The sequence below is a fragment of the Mauremys mutica genome, chromosome 1 (genome assembly GCF_020497125.1).
Source record: "Mauremys mutica isolate MM-2020 ecotype Southern chromosome 1, ASM2049712v1, whole genome shotgun sequence".
NCBI classification, from domain to species: domain Eukaryota; kingdom Metazoa; phylum Chordata; order Testudines; family Geoemydidae; genus Mauremys; species Mauremys mutica.
The window spans coordinates 328352012-328374978 of record NC_059072.1 but is presented as its reverse complement, the minus strand read 5'-3'; the positions used below and the strand labels follow the sequence as shown (position 1 = coordinate 328374978).

General features: G+C 45.2%; 2 protein-coding genes and 1 long non-coding RNA gene across 3 annotated transcripts; 1 reads left to right on the top strand and 2 right to left on the bottom strand.

Moving 5' to 3' along the window:
• The first annotated feature begins 1868 nt into the window (after window positions 1-1868).
• Window positions 1869-17974, top strand: LOC123371268. Its single transcript, XR_006579740.1, has 2 exons — window positions 1869-2212; window positions 16362-17974. It is a non-coding gene; the product is annotated as an uncharacterized LOC123371268 (long non-coding RNA).
• Window positions 5195-9737, bottom strand: LOC123371263 (vitelline membrane outer layer protein 1-like). The gene is made up of 3 exons (XM_045018648.1): window positions 9321-9737; window positions 7125-7216; window positions 5195-5574 (listed from the first exon to the last, which is right to left on the bottom strand). The coding sequence occupies exons 1-3, from the start codon at window positions 9489-9491 to the stop codon at window positions 5280-5282; spliced, it is 558 nt and encodes a 185-aa protein (XP_044874583.1). The 5' UTR covers window positions 9492-9737; the 3' UTR covers window positions 5195-5279.
• Window positions 17839-22166, bottom strand: LOC123371245 (vitelline membrane outer layer protein 1-like). The gene is made up of 3 exons (XM_045018614.1): window positions 21966-22166; window positions 19763-19866; window positions 17839-18212 (listed from the first exon to the last, which is right to left on the bottom strand). The coding sequence occupies exons 1-3, from the start codon at window positions 22143-22145 to the stop codon at window positions 17918-17920; spliced, it is 579 nt and encodes a 192-aa protein (XP_044874549.1). The 5' UTR covers window positions 22146-22166; the 3' UTR covers window positions 17839-17917.
• Window positions 22167-22967: the final 801 nt, after the last annotated feature.

Sequence of the window (22967 nt, the reverse complement as noted above, 5' to 3'; positions counted from 1 at the left end):
TGTTAGCGTTTTGGTGTTAGGAAGCATATACATATACATAGTCTGTCATGTCCCCAATGCGGGGTATACGGTGGGTGAGTTCAAGGTACAGCCAGTAAACAGTGAGGGTACATCACTCAGACAAACGGGTTACAGATAGTCATGGGCATGAATAAGCGGGCTGAGTAATGGGGTTAGGACGACCCTCACATGGTGGAGTACTGTTTGGTGGGTTCAGGGCTTAGGGGATAGAGTCCAACGGGGGGGTCCACAGGTCTCGTCCCCCCTTCGAGTGCACAGAGTCACGCCCGTTCACTCCTGGTATTGGCGGTGGCCGGTGATGTGCTCCGTGTAAATGTCTCTGGACCAGCGAATAGTGTCCGAGACCATTAGGCATCTCATGAGTTGCGCGTAGCGACGGCCCACCCCACAGGTCCGAAGCACGCGTTCGTTGCAGGGGTCCCAGGCGCCCAGGGCCCCCACGATCAGAGCGTCGGTGCGGACCTCATAGCCCTTTGACCGCAAGGTGTCCGCCAAGTGGGCGTATTTTTCAAGCTTGCGGGCTCGGGCCTTGCGGAAGGCCGGGGTCCTGTTTTCGAATGGGATCATCACGTCGACGAGGATGATCTTTTTCCGATCCTCGTCCGTGACGACGATGTCTGGGCGCAGCAGGCTGTCGGTGCCAGGAATGGCGCGATTGACGGCGATCTTTCCCAGGTGCCGGGCGATGGCCTTCACCAGGCGGTCCTGGACAGCGTTGTGGCGCAGCTGCCAGGCTCTGGCGTGGGGCTTGCAGCTGCATAGGACGTGGGGCAAGGTCTCCATGGCGTAGCCACACTTCCGGCAGCGTTTGTCGGGCTCCCGTGGCGGATGGCTCCGTTGAGAGGGACGCAGTTCAGCCGGGCGCGGCGTATGAACCGCCAGTCGGCGAATCGGGTGAAGCTGCCTGCGGGGAGGAAGTGGTTGCTGGAGTCCCACTTGCTGGTCACCTCGAAGGCCTTGCCCTGGTCAGGATTTTTCCTCAGGGTGTCCACGTAGAGCGCGTGGACGGCGGCCTTCAGAGTCTTCTCCAGTATGCCTCTGGCTCTAGGGCTGACGATGGTGTTGTCTTCCGTCCCGATCCGCGGTACCAGGACTCCTGGCTCTCGCCGATCTTCGCTCCATACCCAGCAGCAGCAGCCCACCACTCACAAACCTCTCTCAATTCACTGGGTTTTGGAACCCATGTCCCTTGTCTAGCGAGTGCTCCTTAGTTGATGGTGAGACCCTCTGTGATAAAACAGTTTCATAGTCCCTCATTCACATAATCGGGGTACCAACACTTTATTCCTCCTGCCCCAATAACAGAGAAATTGGGGATCCCACAGCTGTCAAAGTGACCATTTTGGGCTGCTGTGGACTCATGCTAGGCGGGGTGGGTGTGCCTATGCAAACAAGATCAGCCCCTGAAATTCTTTTCCACACTCGTCATAATTGACCACCAGATGACAGGGTAGAACTCATCCTGACTCTGCTTATACCTACAAAAGCACACACTCGGGAGCAAGGGGAAAAAATGGATTAAAAAATGGGATACTCTGTACTGGAACTAAGTGAACTCCTGGGGAAAAGTGTTTTAAAAAAGTGTTAAGCAAATAAAAAATATCAGTTCAGAATTGTCCTGGAGAAAAAAGTGTGTATAAAAGCCCAGGGAATCTTGGGAGAACAATGAAAAAATATCTTGAAACAAAATCAGAGAGGTCATTGGCTAAACACACTTAACTGGGCATTGAATTATTACTCCTATATTAATCAATTGTTCCAAAAGACTTGGAAGGTGCAAGTGCATGCATGTACCATACACCAGTACACCCTTGTCCTTTCTGGTATAGCTAATGGAGAGGTACAAGAAGCGGTAGTATATGCAAGTGCCTGGGGAAATGAAACAGGGTACTATGAAATAGTGCCAGAAGGGAATGGACTATGGTGAATACCTGGAGAGGGATGGAAACAAATAATAGGAGCCCAATGAAAATTGGGCACCTTAATTAAGAAAACTTGGGTAATGTAACAATAGAACAATCAACCAGATGTGTAATAATTATAAAAAAAATGCACTTGCTCGAAAATATAAAATTATTGAAAAAGCTGTAGAGAATATAAGATCTAAAATGTGTTCCTAGTATGATGTTATATGTCAAATAACAGAATGGAATGGAATTAAATGGGCAATGGACACAGCAAAGAACACCATGTGACTAAAATAGTGGGAGTCACTTTCCTGAATGGGTGTTCAGAGAGACAATTATTAAGATTGGGCCCCTAATGAAGAGGAACTCGGTTAGTCTGGAGTTCCTTGTGAAAGTGCTGAAGAGGATTGGTCACAGCCCTTGAAAGAAACCCAGTGCCAAAGCATATTATGTAATGTTAAAAATGCTTCTCTGGATCTCAGGCTCCATTTAATACAACAAAAGATTTTGTTCAAAATGTATTGGACACCACAGGGATTGCCCAAGATAAAGGCCTTATTCTCTGATGTTTGTTGGCACTGTAACAAAGAAAAAGGAACCCTGATCCATATGTTGTGGGACTGTCCAGTATCAGGTAGCTGTGGAAAGAGGTGGATAGAAAACAATGCTTTGCTTCAGCAGTCAAACCTCAGCTGAAAATTGCATCCAAAGATATTTACCTGCTAATTTACCTGTAGTTTAACTACACCAGAAAAGCTTTGGCTCTTAAAGGCTACGATGATTCTTTTTGGGGTGGTGTGGAATTGGTGTGGCCATACTGAATGAATGGTGAGAACATGGCTTGACATGACTGAACTGCGAAAAAGGATTCTGGGAGCAAAATCCTTCTCTTAGCATCAGGCAGATGGCAGAGGTGAAACTGACTGGCTCCGTGCTGCATGTATGATCAATACTGATCTTTGAGTCAGCTAATATGTCCACTTGAAAACAGACAATACGTGTAGAACTGCCTTAGTGGAGAATGGGCTGACCAGGACATCTCAACCCTGTTGAAGGACATCACACAGGGGGCTGAAGTGAATGATTGATAAGGGAGTGAATGTGGGGTAATGTTCCTCTTGGCACCACTTTGCAGTCTCCTCCTAAAGTATTAAGTAAAAATTAGTAGCCACTTGCCCACGGGGCATGCTTTTAAGACTTGACTCCTTTGAGGAAAGAGAGTATAAAAATCAAGGAAATTAAATTACTGTTGGGGGGATTTCTTGATTGACGCTTGAAGATGCTGCTAGAGAGAGTAGCCAAAACTCTGCTCTGTGGGCTCGAGTAGGACTGTGAACCAGAGGGGTTTCCAGGAAGCCAAGGCCTTGCCTCGAGGGAATCTGAGACAGACCAGAGGGCTGAGGAGACCAGACCTGGAGAGAAGAAGTCTTCCATAGAATTCTCTGTTTGCCAAGCAGGACCTGTGTGAGGCTAGCACAGAGCCTGTTTGTATATATTTGTGAAAGAGAGGCTCGCTAAGAGGAATGTATAGCTCTTAATGTATAGTTCTTTAACGTCTAACATACGAGTTATGTGCTTAATGTAACCCTATACCGCTTGTGTAACTCCTTCTCAAATAAACTGCGGTGTAAGCAAGTTAATTACTGTGGACCTTTTCCACTGGTATGACAGTAATCTGCTCCCCTGGGAGCCATTAAAGATCCATTCAGGGGTAGTAGCCCCCTGGTGCCAACAATTATCTAGTGCATAATTTTTACAAAAATGGTTGGGTAGGCTTACACCCAAAAGAGAGCAGTGGCATTTGGACTTGGCTGAGTAGCAGCCAAAGAAAGAATAGCTTATTGCCACTGTTAGTGTATAAGCTTGCTTGTCAGCCTGAGATAGAATTTTGGGTTTGATTTTTTGATACTCTTATATCTTATACTAAAGTGTGAACAAAGGACAAAAACACTGTGTGTGTTGCTTCTACCTGGCCACATGGGTTTGTTAGTATAATGGGAAGACATAAGGGATAGAACTAAAGGGTTACAGGGTATGGTGGGAGTGTAATATATGAGCACACACTGAAAGCTGCCTGGCTTCTTTCTCAAGCCAATGTCAAGCAACCACTTAGGAGGGGCAAAAGGGAATGGGGGGTAGGGGAAGGGGAGAGGCACTAAAAGCCAAAGAAAAGGCTGGTCGTGGCCAGAACACAACCTCACTCCTTACCCCTCCCGTGGGATACAAAAGAGGTGGGATGAAGACCCCAGACTCATGACCCTCCAAAACAGAACATGACCATAAGTTGTAAGGAGTGTAAGTAGGGGTGTGCACTACAAGTATATTTGGGCCTACTAAGGGGGTGGAGAATGGGGAACAGGGACACAAGCAAGGCTCTGAGGATTCAGAGCTGGGAAGGGGGACACGGTGTAAATGCTCTGCAGTGTCACAGCTGGGAAACAGACTCCGCCGGTGTGTAGAACTATGGATATGTGTGCTCGGAATTAACCCAAATAAGTATAGCATTGCCTGCACGTCAGACTTCTGGTCTTCTGCTTTCTGTCTGAATGAAAAGAACCAGGGGAGGGGGGGTGAAGGAAAAGTTCTCCAACAGCCACAGAGATCAATTATGTGAAGTTGAAGAAATTTGGATCCTGTTTCTTGATACATTTGGATAAAAATGTTGAGATAGCTCAAATAATGCCATGATTCCATTCAACCTTATCCCTCTGCTTTTTCACTCACCCCCAGTTCCCTCCCTCCCTCTATTCATGTATGCCTTCTATTACTGTATTACTGTTCCTCACATCCTAACAAGTTATGTCTATGTAGCATTGCCTGGATTTGTTGTATCTCATCTTGCAACTTTGACAAGTTGTAAAATTGTGTAATTGCATAATTTTATTGGCGATCCTGTGAAGCATGCCATATTTGGAAACACACACAGCTGTAAATCATTTACCTTTTTGAATCTTTCATTGTCTACTTCTTTACAAAAATCAGTCACACACACAAGATTTGACCCCAGTCGTTTCTTGGTTCTCTGGACAACAAATTTTAAAATTTTTAGAATAAAATTACTTGGTTCCCAACATCTTGAAAAACCCCTTTCTACCCACTATGGCCATGCCTCCGTTCTCCATCCTTATCTGAGACATTATCTCTCCCGCTTCCATGCTCCTCCCTGTCTCCTCTCCTCCTGGCTCTCCTCAGAATCCAGCGTTCCCCTGTAGACGTAGAGATGGCACATGATCACATGCCTGACTTGGGTCAATAAAACAGACACCTTCCTGTTCAAAAGCAGAGCTAAACTTTAATGGTGTTTAATGGGCAGGTGCTGGTGTTAGGGGTTGGGCAGGGACGGGTGCTTGTTTAGTTGCAGCAGAAGAACTTCACATCATTGAGTGCTGTGTCATCCCCATGGCCCTGGGATTCCTCCACCTTCGTCTGAATCCCACAAATGCCCCCAGACCTGCAGCGATTGCTCCACGGGCTAAAATCACCCCAGGAATGTGAGGTGCCCATCAGCGTGGTCCCATCTAAGCATCTGAACTGGATGTTGTTGGCCGCCGTGTCATCGCCCCATCCCTGGGACGGTTCCACTCTCAGTGAGAAGGAGATCAGGTTGCTGTTGGGGCACCTTTGGACCCCAGTCCACTCGCCCCACCTGCCAGAGAAGAAAATAATTACCTGAGACTTACTCAGGATCTGCTACCCACCCCTGGGCACCAGTCATCCTAGCTACTGTGCGCCAAGCCCAGTGTTCATAGGACACACAGCAGTGACCTGAAAACAGGCCTGGAAGGACCTGGGGTATTTTGTTTTCTTTTTCTTGGGTAGTGTTTTTTCTTGCTTGTATTTAACCTTAGAAATCTCAGAAGTGGCAAGCCTGGTCTTCCTCGGTTTTGCTGGAGGACTCCCTGGGGGACTCATGAGATGAGCCTTGAGTGATAATTTGGGGAAATGTGTGTAGAACTTATCAGGTCTGGTTGATATTACTGAGTTATGATGAAATGTTACTATGAAAAACTGCTGTATCATAACTGTCTCTCTGTATGTGCACCCACCACTGCTGAGAGGACACGCATCAAATATTCTCCAGACTGAAGACAATGGGGAGGTACTTAATGTTAATGACAATGCTTTGACCTTGCCAAAGATATGCAAAAGAGTAACTGCATTCCAATGCAAAAAATACTTCCTCCTCTGTCTGAGGGGAGGGGTTTTTTGAGCTGTGGAAAGTTACCAAACACAGAACAAAAAAATCAGCAAGTGACCAGGACTCAGGAGCTATTTAAAGACGGGAAAAGAGTCAGACAGGAAGAGGAAGCAATGGGCAGGAGAGAGCAAGATCAGAGAAGCTGGGGAAGGGAACGCCATGAGGGAGAAGTCCTCTGGCATGTGATACATGCTGAACCCAAGTAAAACAAGGAGGGAGGACAGGATGGGATGATAGATGAAAATGGTTTGTTCGAACTAGGAGGTACGAGGGGCAGGGTTGATAACTAACCACATCAGAAGGAGAATACGTAACTTGTATATATCAGTGTGTGAAAGAGGGGTCACAGAGGGGCTGTCTGTCTCGCCTAGGGGGAAACAGAAAGTCATGCCACTTACTGAGCTGATCCGTTGTCATGGGCATACATGTATTAGTGTTCCTGTAGAGTCTATGGGATACTAGTACCATGCTTTGTTGACAGTAAACCTGGCCAAGTGCCTTCACCACTGAACCGAGTCTTTGGTCTTCTTGGGCAGTTTGATCGAGGTCTGCTGTACCAGCTACCTGGCCAGAGCTGGTGCAACTCACAGCCACGAACTGACAACAATGTCAATGGCAAAATCCCACTCATTCCAGTAGGGCCAGGATTTCACCCAAAGAATATGAAAGGATGTAGTGAAAAATTCCTTTTCCCACCCGCCAATTGCTGTAGATTACACACTGGACTCTGGGGTTGGTATCGTTTCACTGGTTCTCTCCAGTCCTTCACAGCAACTTCCAGAGCACACAAGATCTGAATTTTAACATGAAATGGCCAGCTGTGTCCATCATAAAGAAGAAGAAACAGCCAATGCCCTATTTTAATTTTCCTTTGCAGATTACCTCCAAACAGAGGGAATAGTCAGAGAAGAGACCCTGTGCAAATGGCACTGTTCATGGTTATTCTCTCTGCACTTGCAGAGCAGGAGGGATGGGAGAGAAACCAAAGAGCTACTCACGGCCCCACTGTGGACTCGATGACGGAGCCGTCAGTGCAGTACAGGCGAATGCCATTCAAAGCCGTGTCGTCATGCCATTGTTCAGCCTCCACCTAGGAGAGGGGTACAGGAGATGGTGGCACAGGTACAAATTGGGAGGAGAAGGATTAGGAATCCCACCCTCAAGCCAATAAACCAGGGATTGGCAACTTTCAGCACACGGCCCCTCAGGGGAAGCCACTGGTCAGGGAGGCTGGTTTGTTTACCTGCAGCGTCCATAGGTTCAGCTAATCGCAGCTCCCACTGGCCACGGTTCACTGTCCCAGGCTAATGGGGGCTGCAGGAAGCAGCGTCCAGCACATCCCTTGGCCCATGCCATTTCCCGCTGCCCCCATTGTACTGGAATGGTGAACTGCAGGAAAACAAACCGCCCTGACCCGCCAGCGGCTTTCCCTAAAGGGGTGCGTGCCAAAGGTTGCTGATCCCTGAAATAAACCCACTCAAATACCTTTATCAAATTAACTGCATTTTTTAAAAGAAAGGAAAATGTCCAGCAATGCAGGTCTCTCTCGCTCTCTCACGCACATGGTGTGTGTCTCTGTCTCTGTCTGCCATGCTGTATCTCCTCCCTCTATTTGTGCTGCCTTGCAGAGTGTGAGGTTATATTAACAACGTGTTAACCCTTGAGGGCTCAGCTGAGTGCTAGTTCATCATTTAGCTGTAAAAACAATGAGGAGTCCTTGTGGCACCTTAGAGACTAACAAATTTATTTGGCCATAAGCTTTCATGGGCTAAAACTCACTTCATCAGATGTGTTCTAGCCCACGAAAGCTTATGCCCAAATAAATTTGTTAGTTTCTAAGGTGCCACAAGGACTTCTCATTGTTTTTGCTGATACAGGCTACCACTCTGAAACCTGTCATTTAGCAGTAAGGCATTCCCTTTGAAATATCCCACCCTCTTCCACCCTTTGATTCCACCACCTCAACCATGCTTCACAATCATTGTATGTGTATATATATAGATATATATAGATATATAGATATACACACACACACACAGTCCTTTGTCTGGCAAAAAAAATGTCACTGGAACTTAACCCCCCTATTTATATTAATTCTTATGGGGAAATTGGATTCACTTAACATTGTTTCACTTAAAATAGCATTTTTCAGGAACATAACTACAACATTAAGTGAGGAGTTACTGTTATGCCCCTTTATGTTTTCCACCTCTTTGACATCCACTCTGTCAGGCAGAGACCCTGGATCCCAGTTGGGAAGAGTGAGCAGGCTGCTTCTACCCATAACCCCCACACCGGATTTCCACTCTTGCAGCAACACACAGATTCACAGCAGTTAGAGAGGGGAGATATCCAGGCTGGAGTTAACTGCAGTGGTGATGGGACTCCCACTCATTCCCTTACTCCACAGACTAACAGTTTCTTCTCTGGCAGGGAAACCTGAGGCCTAGTCTACATTAGAATAGTTTTGCTGTTCTAGCCTTACTCGCAATGTCCTCCTTGTGTAGCCATAACTGTAGTAGCAAAAAAATACGTTTGCTGGTCTAGCTTATTCCAGTTTGGTGAGGAAAATATACTGGCCTGGCAGCAGCACTTTGGGCACATCTACGGGGACTTTTGCCAGCATAGAAATATTTTCAAAAAATGAAAATAAATCACATCCTTAACAGGCATAGCTCTGCTGGCAAAACTTTCTAGTGGAGGCCTCCCTCAGAATGAGTTTCAAGTCAAACTTCCTTCACTCATTTTATTCCCTTCCTCCTACTCCCCACCCCTTCCATGCTAACACCCTTCAGATACTTACAGACAACAGTCACATCCCCACCTCTTACTCACGGTTCACCCAAGCCGGACAGATTTAGCTCTTTTAGTATCGCCTCCTAACTCTGCCCCTGCACTCCCTGGCCCTCTCTGCTTTGACAGATGTTTCTGGCTGAACCCAAAGCAAAGTCCCATTAACCCAATTGTGTTCTCATCTCTTTTCAGCCCCAGCTCTGGGGTCACAGACATTTCCTGCTCCACATCCTTTAATAAACTCAGTGGCCCTGTATTCCAATGGCTGACCAGAGTCTAAGGAAGAGAGGATTTTGAAAAACCCAGACACAGCCTTGAGTCAAGAGAAGTTTTTGCTGAGAGGCTGGGTGATGAGTGGCCAGGGGGTTGAGGCAGTGGCAAGGAGCTGGGAAGAATTTTACCTTCAGTTCAAATCCATTTGCGAATCCATGGGGGCAAAACTCCATTTCCCCCCATTCACCCCATTGGCCTCCATTGGATACAGTGATGGTTTCGGTGTACCTACGCGCCCCTGCATCTTGGAAGCAGCAGCAGAGGAGCAGGCAGAGCCCTGCATAGATGAGAGGCTGCATGGTGAAGTATCAGCTCTGGATCTACCCAGGGAGAAGCTTGTGAGTGACTAGCAGCCCCAGCACCAGGGAGCTTTATACCCAGGAAAGCTGGGCTGGGTTTCCTTTCTGGCCTGGTGCCAAATCAGTTTGGGAGCAATCACTCAATGCCGCATCCCTGCGCCTAGACACTGACCCAACCACCCCTTGCACACAAAGGGCTCATCATTCCCCAGTGAGACAATTCTCAGAAATAAATGCACAGTATGTACTAACCAATAAGGCCTGTTTAGAGTCCTTTGCTCTTTGTTTGCTTATATTTTTGCAGGTTAACCTATAAATTGATGGAAGCAAGAAGTATGCTGTGAAGTTTGCTTCATTTTGCTGCTTCTGGACTTGTTTGCTATGAGATTACTGGACCTGTTTGTGCCATAGGACCCTATCCAAAGAATAAACCAGAGGATTGTTAAATTACTCAGATTTTAATACAATGAGCACCCTTATTAGGGGCACAATTCTAAGAACGTAAGAATGACCCTGCTGGGTCAGACTAAGGGTCCACCTAGCCCACCCAGTATTCTGTTTTCTGATAGTGGCCAATGCCCAGTGCTTCAAAGAGAATAAACAGAACAGGCAATAATCAAATGATCCAATTTTTGTTCCCCTTTCCCAACTTCTGGCAAACAGAGGTTAGGGACACCATCCCATTCCATCCTGGCTAATAGCCATTAGGACCTATCCTCCATTAATTTATTTGGTTCTTTCTTTTTTTTTTTTTAAATTGTTACAGTCTTGGCCTTTACAACGTCCTTCAGAAAGAAGTACCACAGGTTAACTGTGAAGAAAATATTTCCTTTCATTTTAAACCTGCTGCATATTAATTTTATTTAGTATCCCTAGCTCTTGTGTTATATGAAAAAGTAAATAACACGTTCCTATTTACTTTCTCGATACTAGTCATGATTTTATGGACCTCTATCGTACTCCCTCCTTGGTCATCTCTTTTCCAAGCTGAAAAGTCCCAACCTTATTAATCTTTTCTCATGTGAAATTGTTCCAGACCCTGGTCATTTTTGGTTTTTTTCCTGTGCCTTTTCTGATTCCAATACATTTTACTGAAGATGTGGGCATACCATGGATTTATATGAAGATAGAAAGGGAATAGATAATGAAAGAGGAAATACTTTCCTAATGATTCCCAACGTTATGTTAGCTTTTTGATGGCTGCTGCACATTGGGTGGATGTTTTCAGAAAACTATCCACAATGATTCCAAGATTTCTTTCTTGGATGGTGGCAACTGGTTTGAACCCCATTATTTTGTATAACTGGATTATGTTTTCCAATGTGTTTTATTTTGCATGTATCAACATTGATTTTCATCTGCCAGTTTCTTGCCCAGTCATCCAGTTTTGTAAAATCCCTTTGTAACTTTTTGCACCCTGTTTTAAGCTTAGCTATCTTGAGTATTTTTTATCATCTGCAAATATTGCCATCTCACTATTTGCCCCTTTTTTCCAGATCATTTATAAATATGTTTAACAGTACTGGTCCCAGTACAGACCCTAGAACACCACTATTTACCTTTCTCTATTCTAAAGACTGACCATTTATTTGTTCCAAAACCTCCTTTAATGACATCTTAATCAGGGACAGTTCCTCAGATTAACTCTGATCACCCAGTGGCCTCACTGATTATTTAGCAGGCTTCCTGCTTTTAATGTACATTTTAAAAAATAGTAAATTAGTAGTTATTGAACCAGGTGCATAGAAAAATAATACAAACCTGCCAATAAAAGTACTCAATTACCCTGTTTCAACCCTTAACAGACCAAATAAATAGAAGAAAAAAGTCCCAAACCTGAATGTAGCCTCCGGGGTTAACTCTCCAAGGGAGGGGAAAGTTCCAAAAGAGTTTTCAAAAAGTCTAAATTCCAGTATTGGTGTAGATAATGGTACAGAGTCGATCGAAGTCCCAGCCAAAGTAAACCTTACTGTGAAAAGCTACTTGGAACCAATCCCTAAGTAACCTGTCGGAGAAAAACTCAGTTCTCACTTTTTGTTTGGGTGCAGCAGAGTCAGATACTTTATTATTTCTCAAGCAATTGCAATTGGGGGAGGGAGTGCCCTAGGACACAGGGTCGCCCCAGTCCCGGACAGGTCTCTCAACAGGTAAACAATGACAGCAAGCGTTTATACTTTTGTTACAGACAATAATAAGCAACAGCTGCATTTTGTTCATACATAGGTCATCCTGATATCTTGTTTTTCTCACTTAAGAGACTCCAGTCTATATTTCATATTATCTACACATTATCTACACAAGGTCAAAACAACTTCTCACACAGTTCTTTTCCACTCGCCTCACACAATCCTCACTTCTACAAATCTCACGTTATTAGGGTTACAGTTAGCCTAACTCTTGCTAACAGAGACTGTCATGCATTAAGATCCCCTACAAATTCCTGTCAGTTCTTTCTCTACTTCCACAGACCCTTCTGCCCCTCTGAGTTGGCAGCAACAAGGGCTGGGTTCAGTATCCAGGGCTTCAGTTTCAATAACACAATGCAAAACCGGCTCAAGCCCCCACCCAGTGACCTGGGACAATTACATACCACCACTCCCTCCCGGGCGCCTCTAGGAGGCAATACTTCCCCTCCCGCAAGCACGGAGTCTGAGTGTAGCAAAATCCTTTTAATAAAGGAGGGAAACAATGTGGCATCATATTGGGGAAACACCACAAACAGGATTCATAACATAAACCATGAGCAAAAGACCCACCAAGTAAGTTTTGGCAGTGTCCTTTTCCCCTTAAGGTCTTAAGTCCAATCACCCCAAAGTCCAACAACTCAAAAGTCTCTGTCCCTGACCAGAGTTCAAAAATTTATCTGCAGAGTTTTATCCCCCCAAGCCTGGGTGGAAATGAGGAAGGGCACACAAGGTGTTAAGGGAAACTTTACATGGTTCGAGGCTGACTGCCCCGCCTCTCCGTGGAGTTCTGCTGCAGCCTTCACCACGAATGGCTCCACTCCACCAGCCGCTCCATTCCTCCAGCCAACCCACGAGCCACTCCAGCCGTCCCCGCAAACTGCTCCGCTCACTGTTCCGTGGGCTCCACTCTGCCAGCTGCTTAGCGATGTATCTTCAGGCTCCCTCACTAGTTAACACAGCACTCAGCTCAGTAAGTTTAGCTCTTTTAGTGATTTCAGCTTGTAGCAGGGGAGCCCCAGTGCTGGTGCACCATTGGCTCAAAGTGAACTCAGCTCAACAGCCTCTAGCTAGACTTCTAATGGAATCAAAATTAGCTCTGCTATTCAACAGTGGAGAGAGAACACAGTGCAATTGGTGGGCCCATACTACCAGATACACATACCAGTCCCAAACCTCTCTCAATTCACTGTGTTTTGGAACCCTTATCCCTTGTCTAGCAAGTGCTCCTTAGTTGATGGTGAGACCCTCTGTCATAAAACAGTTTCATAGTCCCTCATTCACATAATCGGGGTAACAATAACAGAGAAATTGGGGATCCCACAGCTGTCAAAGTGACCATTTTGGGCTGCTGTGGACTTATGCTAGGCGGGGTGGGTGTGCCTATGCAAACAAGATCAGCCCCTGAAATTCTTTTCCACACTCGCCATAATTCACCACCAGATGTCAGGGTAGAGCTCATCCTGACTCTGCTTATACCTACAAAAGTACAATCGGCACACACTCGGGAGCAAGGAGAAAAAATGGATTAAAAAATGGGATACTCTGTATTGGAACTAAGTGAACTCCTGGGGAAAAGTGTTTTTAAAAAGTGTTAAGCAAATAAAAAATATCAGTTCAGAATTGTCCTGGAGAAAAAAGTGTGTATAAAAGCCCAGGGAATCTTCAGAGAACAATGAAAAAATATCTTGAAATAAAGTCAGAGAGGTCATTGGCTAAACACACTTAATTGGGCATTGAGTTATTACTCCTATATTAATCAATTGTTCCAAAATACCTGGAAGGTGCAAGTGCATGCATGTACCATAAACCAGTGCACCCTTGTCCTTTCCGGTATAGTTAATGGAGAGGTACAAGAAGCGGTAGTATATGCAAGTGCCTGGGGAAATGAAACAGGGTACTATGAAATAGTGCCAGAAGGGAATGGACTATGGTGAATACCCGGAGAGGGATGGAAACAAATAATAGGAGCCCAATGAAAATGGGGCACCTTAATTAAGAAAACTTGGGTAATGTAACAATAGAACAATCAACCAGATGTGTAATAATTGTAAAAAAAAATGCACTTGCTCGAAAATATAAAATTATTGAAAAAGCTGTAGAGAATATAAGATCTAAAATGTGTTCCTGGTATGATGTTATATGTCAAATAACAGAATGGAATGGAATTAAATGGGCAATGGGCACAGCAAAGAACACCATGTGACTAAAATAGTGGGAGTCACTTTCCTGAATGGGTGCTCAGAGAGACAATTATTAAGATTGGGCCCCTAATGAAGAGGAACTCCGTTAGTCTGGAGTTCCTTGTGAAAGTGCTGAAGAGGATTGGTCACAGCCCTTGAAAGAAACCCAGTGCCAAAGCATATTATGTAATGTTAAAAATGCTTCTCTGGATCTCAGGCTCCATTTAATACAACAAAAGATTTTGTTCAAAATGTATTGGACACCACAGGATTGCCCAAGATAAAGGCCTTATTCTCTGATGTTAGTTGGCACTGTAAGAAAGAAAAAGGAACCCTGATGCATATACTGTGGAACTGTCCAGGATCAGGTAGCTGTGGAAAGAGGTGGATAGAAAACAATGCTTTGCTTCAGCAGTCAAACCTCAGCTGAAAATTATATCCAAAGATATTTACCTGCTAATTTACCTGTAGTTTAACTACACCAGAAAAGCTTTGGCACTTAAAGGCTATGATGATTATTTTTGGGGTGGTGTGGAATTGGTGTGGCCATACTGAATGAATGGTGAGAACATGGCTTGACATGACTGAACTGTGAAAGAGGATTCTGGGAGCAAAATCCTTCTCTTAGCATCAGGCAGATGGCAGAGGTGAAACTGACTGGCTCCGTGCTGCATGTATGATCAATACTGATCTTTGAGTCAGCAAATATGTCCACTTGAAAGAAAACAACACATGTAGAACAGCCTGAGTGGAGAATGGGCTGACCAGGACATCTCAACTCTGTTGAAGGACATCACACAGGGGGCTGAAGTGAATGATTGATAAGGGAGTGAATGGGGGGTAATGTTCAGTTGGCACCACTTTGCAGTCTCCTCCTAAAGTATTAAGTAAGTAAAAATTAGTAGCCACATGTCCACGGTGCATGCTTTTAAGACTTGACTCCTTTGAGGAAAGAGAGTATAAAAATCAAGCAAATTAAATTACTGTTGGGGGGATTTCTTGATTGACGCTTGAAGATGCTGCTAGAGAGAGTAGCCAAAACTCTGCTCTGTGGGCTCGAGTAGGACTGTGAACCAGAGGGGATTCCAGGAAGCCAAGGCCTTGCCTCGAGGGAATCTGAGACAGACCAGAGGGCTGAGGAGACCAGACCTGGAGAGAAGAAGTCTTCCATAGAATTCTCTGTTTGCCAAGCAGGACCTGTGTGAGGCACCAATGGGAGCTGCCCGAGCCACGGAGCGGGGCTTGCAGGTGTCAGCAGCACGCAGACCCCCCAACCCTAAGAGCCAGAGGGAGCTGTCGGGTGCAAAGTGGGGAGTCCCAGTGGTCTCTCTTTCAGGCAGGCAGCACTCTCAGCTTCCATCTCTCAACTTTGACAGCACTTCTGTCTCAATAGTCTCATTTCTTTCAAGCAAGCAAACAGCAGCAAGACAAAGAACAATACAGCATCAAGAAGGAACAATCACTGATTCTGCCACATCATAATATCACCAACACTTCAACAGCAAAGCACTGCCAAGGAATTAGATTTACCCTGGTGATGATTTTAACAGGATATTGAAATGGTTTAAACTATATCCTCCTGGAAAGGGGCAAAAGTTAAATGGAGAAAAATAGCAAATGACACTTGAAATTAATGTTAAGACCACACTGTTACCTATTTATAAACTGTTTGTTATCCATTATGAACTAAACAGGCAACACCTACCCCTTAAACAAAAAGCCCTTTGCCCATCTAGTCATCTAGGATTCATTAGAACAGAACTAGCTGTTAATTTTACAACTGATTTGTTTGATCTTGACTTTCCTAGAGAACACCACCACCACCAGAAGCGGGCCTATGAAGACATAATCTCTATTAAAAGCTGTCCATGGAGAGACATACCTGTGAACTGCTGGGTCATGGGTGGCCTACCTAGTAAGGGGAGCAGACCTCACTTGGTGATTGTGGTGGCAATTCAGATAATGACAAGCATGGAATCAGGCACCAATCCAAAGGTGAAGCTGGTGTCAGAGTCAAGGGACCAAGCTGAAGGTCAGCACCCAAAGGGTAAATTGGAGTCAGTCAGAGATATAGCCAAGAGTCCATCGGAGCCAGGAGTTAAGAACCAGAATAGAGCAGGTTGGCTGGGACTGGAGCAGGGCGTGGCACAATGGCTGGAGTAGAAAGCAGCTGTAAGTACAGATGTAATACATGTAGAGCAGCTGCTGCAAGGCTCAAGTAGCAGCCAGTTGGTTCCCCTGCCCAATCAGGCAGTACAAACATTTGGAGAGGGCTCAGTGGGTCCAGCTGAGCTTGCTGGGTTGCCTAGCGATCTGTCTGAGGAGCCAGCTGTGCCCCAACAAGATCAAAGAGATTGTAATGGAAATAACCCTTGTTTATTCTTTCTCCTTTTTTTTCACTGATTTTGTTTTTCTTTCATGATGAAACAGGCATAGTTCACAACAGTGATTATTTGGCCTGTTTCAAACCCTGGTGTCCCCTAAAGCACAGCAAGGAACACCAGGTGACTAAAATAGTGGGAGTCACTTTCCTGAATGGGTGTTAAGAGAGACAATTATTAAGATTGGGCCCCTAATGAAGAGGAACTCCGTTAGTCTGGAGTTCCTTGTGAAAGTGCTGAAGAGGATTGGTCACAGCCCTTGAAAGGAACCCTGTGCCAAAGCATATTATGTAATGTCAAAAATGCTTCTCTGGATCTCAGGCTCCATTTAATAAAACAAAAGATTTAATTCAAAATGTATTGGACACCGCAGAGATTGCCCAAGATAAAGGCCTTACCCTCTGATGTTAGTTGGCCCTATAACAAAGAAAAAGGAACCCAGGTGCAGGTGCTGTGGGACTGTCCAGTATCCGGTAGCTGTGGATAGAAAATAATGCTTGGCTTTATCAGTCAAACCTCAGCTGAAAATTGCATCCAAAGATATTTACCTGCCAAGCTGGTTTAACTGCGTCACAAAAGCTTTGGTTCTTAAAGGCTCCAATGATTATCAAGTGCATACGTTTTACAAAAATGGTTGGTCAGGCTTATGCCCATAACAGAGCAGTGGCATGAGGACATGGCTGAGTAAGAGCCAAAGAAAGAATAGGATATTGCTACTGTTAGTATATAGGCTTGTTTGTCAGCCTAAGATAGAATTTTGGGTTTGACTTTTTGATACTCTTGTATCTTATCCTAGCGTTAATTGAAATTAACCCGAATAAGTATAGCATTGCCTGCACTTCAGACTTCTGGTCTTCTGTTTTTTGTCTGAATGACAAGAACCAGGGAATGCGGGGGGAAGGGAAAGTCCTCCAACAGCCACAGAGATCAATTATATGAAGTCGAAGAAATTTGGACCCTGTTTCTAGATACATGTGGATTAAAAATGTTCAGATAATTCAAATAATGCCATGCTTCCATTCAACCTTACCCCTCTGCTTTTTTACTCACCCCCAATGCCGTTCCTCTCTCTATTCATGTATACCTTCTCTTATTGTATTACTGTTACTCACACCCTAACATGTTATGTCTATGTAGCATTGCCTGGATTTGTTGTGTTTGGTGTTGCAACTTTAACAAGTTGTAAAATTGTGTAATTGCATAATTTTATTGGCGATCCTGTGAAGCATGCCATATTTGGAAACACACACAGCTGTAAATCATTTACCTTTTTGAATCTTTCATTGTCTACTTCTTTACAAAAATCAGTCTCACACACACAAGATTTGACCCCAGTCGTTTCTTGGTTCTCTGAACAACAAATTTTAACAATTTTTAAAATAAAATTACTTGGTTCCCAACATCTTAAAAAACCCCTTTCTACCCACTATGGCCTTGCCTCCCTTCTCCGTCCTTATCTGAGACATTATCTCTCCCCTTCCATGCTCCTCCCTGTCTCCTCTCCTCCTGGCTCTCCTTACAATCCAGCATTCCGTTGTAGATGTGGAGATGGCACATGATCACATGTCTAATTTGGATCAATAAGACAGACACCTTCCTGTTCAAAAGCAGAGCTAAATTTTAATGATGTTTAATGGGCAGGTGCTGGAGTTGGGGGTTGGGCAGGGACGGGTGCTTGTTTAGTCGCAGCAGAAGAACTTCACATCATTGAGTGTTGTATCATCGTCCAGGCCCTGGAAAAACTCCACCTTCGTCTGGATCCCACAAATGCCTCCAGAGCTGCAGCGATTGCTCCATGGGCTAAAATCACCCCAGGAAAGTGAGGTGCCCATCAGCCCGGTCCCATCTGAGCATGTGAACTGGATGTTGTTGGCCGCCGTGTTATCACCCCATGCCTGGGGCGGTTCTACTCTCAGTGAGAAGGAGATCAGGTTGCTGTTGGGGCACCTTTGGACCCCAGTCCAATCGCCCCACCTGCCAGAGAAGAAAATAATTACCTGAGACTTACTCAGGATCTGCTACCCACCACTGGGCACCAGTCATCCTAGCTACTGTGCGCCAAGCCCAGTGTTCATAGGACACACAGCAGTGACCTGAAAACAGGACTGAAAGGACCTGGGGTGTTTTGTTTTCTTTTTCTTGGGTAGTGTTTTTTCTTGCTTGTATTTAACCTTAGAAATCTCAGAAGTGGCAAGCCTGGTCTTCCTTGGTTTTGCTGGAGGACTCCCTGGGGACTCATGAGATGAGCCTTGAGTGATAATTTGGGGAAATGTGTGTAGAACTTATCAGGTCTGGTTGATATTACTGAGTTATGATGAAATGTTACTATGAAAAACTGCTGTATCATAACTGTCTCTCTGTATGTACATCTACCACTGCTGAGAGGACACACACCAAATATTCTCCAGACTGAAGACAATGGGGAGCTACTTAATGTTAATGACAATGCTTTGACCTTGCCAAAGTTATGCAAAAGAGTAACTGCATTCCAATGCAAATAATACTTCCTCCTCTGTCTTAGGGGATGGGGTTTTTTAAGCTGTGGAAAGTTACCAAACACAGAACAAAAAAATCAGCAAGTGACCAGGACTCAGGAGCTATTTAAAGACGGGGAAAGAGTCAGACAGGAAGAGGAAGCAATGGGCAGGAGAGAGCAAGATCAGAGAAGCTGGGGAAGGGAACGCCATGATGGAGACGTCCTCTGGCATGTGATACACGCTGACCCCAAGTAAAACAAGGAGGGAGGACAGGATGGGATGATAGATGAAAATATTTTGTTCGAATCAGGAAGTACAAGAGATAGGGTTGATAACTAACCACATCTGAAGGATAATACGTAACTTGAATGTATCAGTGTGTGAAAGAGGGGTCACAGAGGGGCTGTCTGTCTGGCCTAGGGGGAAACGGAAAGTCACGCCACCTACTGAGCCGGTCCGTTGTCATGGACATACATGTATTAGTGTTCCTATAGAGTCTATGGGATACTAGTACCGTGCTTTGTTGACAGTAAAGCTGACCGAGTGCCTTCACCACTGAACCAAGTCTTTGGTCTTCTTGGGCAATTCGATCGAGGTCTGCTATACCAGCTACCTGGCCAGAGCCGGTGCAACTCACAGCCACAAACTGACAACAATGTCAATGGCAAAATCCCACTCATTCCAGTAGGGCCAGGATTTTGCCCAAAGAATATGAAAGGATGTAGCGAAAAATTCCTTTCCCCACCCCCCAATTGCTGTAGATTTCACACTGGACTCTGGGTCTGGTATCGTTTCACTGGTTCTCTCCAGTCCTTCACAGCAACTTCCAGAGCACACAAGATCTGAATTTTAACATGAAATGGCCAGCTGTGTCCATCATAAAGAAGAAGAAACAGCCAATGCCCTATTTTAATTTTCCTTTACAGATTACCTCCAAGCAGAGGGAATAGTCAGAGAAGAGACCCTGTGCAAATGGCACTGTTCATGGTTATTCTCTCTGCACTTGCAGAGCAGGAGGGATGGGAGAGAAACCAAAGAGCTACTCACGGCCCCACCGTGGACTCGATGACTGAGCCGTCAGTGCAGTACAGGCGAATGCCATTCAAAGCCGTGTCATCAAACATTATCCCGGCGCCTTGTTCAGGCTCCACCTAGGAGAGGGGTACAGGAGATGGTGGCACAGGTACAAATTGGGAGGAGAAGGGTTAGGAATCCCACCCTCAAGCCAATAAACCAGGGATTGGCAACCTTCAGCACACGGCCCCTCAGGGGAAGCCTCTGGTCAGGCAGGCTGGTTTGTTTACCTGCAGCGTCCGTAGGTTCAGCTGATCGCAGCTCCCACTGGCCACGGTTCACTGTCCCAGGCCAATGGGGGCTGCAGGAAGCAGCATCCAGCACATCCCTTGGCCCATGCCACTTCCCGCAGCCCCCATTGCCCTGGAATGGTGAACTGCAGGTAAAGAAACCGCCAGCTGCTTTCCCTGACGGGCCGTGTGCCAAAGGTTGCTGATCCCTGAAATAAACCCTCCCAAATACCTGTTATTAAATTAACTGCATTTTTTAAAAGAAAGGAAAATGTCCAGCAATGCAGGTCTCTTTCTCTCTCTCTCATGCACAGGGTGTCTGTCTCTGTCTCTGTCTGCCATGCTGTATCTCCTCCCTCTGTTTGTGCTGCCTTGCAGAGTGTGAGGTTATATTAACAATGTGTTAACCCTTGAGGGCTCAGCTGAGTGCTAGTTCATCATTTAGCTGTAAAAACAATGAGGAGTCCTTGTGGCACCTTAGAGACTAACAAATTTATTTGGCCATAAGCTTTCGTGGGCTAAAACTCACTTCATCAGATGTGTTCTAGCCCATGAAAGCTTATGCCCAAATAAATTTGTTAGTTTCTAAGGTGCCACAAGGACTCCTCATTGTTTTTGCTGATACAGACTAACATGGCTACCACTCTGAAACTTGTCATTTAGCAGTAAGGCATTCCCTGGGAAATATCCCACCCTTTGACTCCACCACCTCAACCACATTTCACAATCATTGTATGTGTATATATATAGATATAGATAGTTATATAGATATACACACACACACACACAGTCTTTTGTCTGGCAAAAAAAATTTCCCTGGAACCTAATCCCCTTATTTATATTAATTCTTATGGGGAAATTGGATTCACTTAACATCGTTTCACTTAAAATAGCATTTTTCAGGAACATAGCTACAACGTTAAGTGAGGAGTTACTGTTATGCCCCTTTATGTTTTCCACCTCTTTGACATCCACTCTGTCAGGCAGAGACCCTGGATCCCAGCTGGGAAGAGTGAGCAGGCTGCTTCTACCCATAACCCCCACACTGGATTTCCACTCTTGCAGCAACACACATTCACAGCAGTTAGAGAGGGGAGATATCCAGGCTGGATTTAACTGCAGTGGTGATGGGACTCCCACTCATTCCCTTACTCCACAGACTAACAGTTCCTTTTCTGGCAGGGAAACCTGAGGCCTAGTCTACATTAGAATAGTTTTGCTGTTCTAGCCTTACTCGCAATGTCCTCCTTGTGTAGCCGTAACTGTAGTAGCAAAAAAATACTTTTGCTGGTATAGCTTATTCCAGTTTGGTGAGGAAAATATACTGGCCTGGCAGCAGCACTTTGGGCACATCTACTGGGACTTTTGCCAGACTAGAAATATTTTCAAAAAATGAAAATAAATCACATCCTTAACAGGCATAGCTCTGCTGGCAAAACTTTCTAGTGGAGGCCTCCCTCAGAATGAGTTTCAACTCAAACTTCCTTCACTCATTTTATTCCCTTCCTCCTACTCTCCCCACCCCCTTTCATGTTAACACCTTTCAGGTACTTACAGAGAGTGGTCACATCCCCACCTCTTACTCGCGGCTCACCCAAGCCAGACAGATTTAGCTCTTTTAGTATCATCTCCTAACTCTGCCCCTGCACCCCCTGGCCCTCTCTGCTTTGACAGATGTTTCTGGTTGAGCCCAAGGCAAAGTCCCATTAACCCAATTGTGTTCTCATCTCCTTTCTGCCCTAGCTCTGGGGTCCCAGACATTTCCTGCAACACATCCTTTAATAAACTCAGTTTCCCTGTATGCCAATGGCTGACCAGAGTCTAAGGAAGAGAGGATTTTGAAAAACCCATAAACAGCCTTGAGTCAAGAGAAGTTTTTGCTGAGAGCCTGGGTGATGAGTGCCCAGGGGGTTGAGGCAGTGGCAAGGAGCTGGGAAGAATTTTACCTTCAGTTCAAATCCATTTGCAAATCCAAGGGGGCAAAACTCCTTTTCCCCCCATTCACCCCATTGGCCTCCATTGGATACAGTGATGGTTTCGGTGTACCAACGTACGGCATGTGCCCCTGCATCTTGGAAGCAGCAGCAGAGGAGCAGGCAGAGCCCTGCATGGATGACAGGCTGCATGGTGAAGTATCAGCTCTGGATCTACCCAGGGAGAAGCTTGTGAGTGACTAGCAGCCCCAGGCACCAGGGCGCTTTATACCCAGGAAAGCTGGGCTGGGTTTCCTTTCTGGCCTGGTGCCAAATCAGTTTGGGAGCAATCACTCAACGCCGCGTCCCTGTGCCTAGACACTGACCCAACCACCCCTTGCACACAAAGGGCTCATCATTCCCCAGTGAGACAATTCTCAGAAATAAATGCACAGTATGTACTAACCAATAAGGTCTGGTTAGAGTCCTTTGCTCTTTGTTTGCTTATATTTTTGCAGGTTAACCTATAAATTTATGGAAGCAAGAAGTATGCTGTGATGTTTGCTTCATTTTGCTGCTTCTGGACTTGTTTGCTATGAGATTACTGGACCTGTTTGTGCCATAGGACCCTATCCAAAGAATAAACCAGAGGATTGTTAAATTACTCAGATTTTAATACAATGAGCACCCTTATTAGGGGCACAATTATAAGAACGTAAGAATGACCCTGCTGGGTCAGACTAAGGGTCCACCTAGCCCACCCAGTATTCTGTTTTCTGATAGTGGCCAATGCCCGGTGCTTCAAAGAGAATAAACAGAACAGGCAATAATCAAATGAACCAATTTTTGTTCCCCTTTCCCAACTTCTGGCAAAAAGAGGTTAGGGACACCATCCCATTCCATCCTGGCTAATAGCCATAAGGACCTATCCTCCATTAATTTATTTGGTCCTTTCTTTTTTTTTTTTTAAATTGTTACAGTCTTGGCCTTTACAACGTCCTTCAGAAAGAAGTACCACAGGTTAACTGTGAAGAC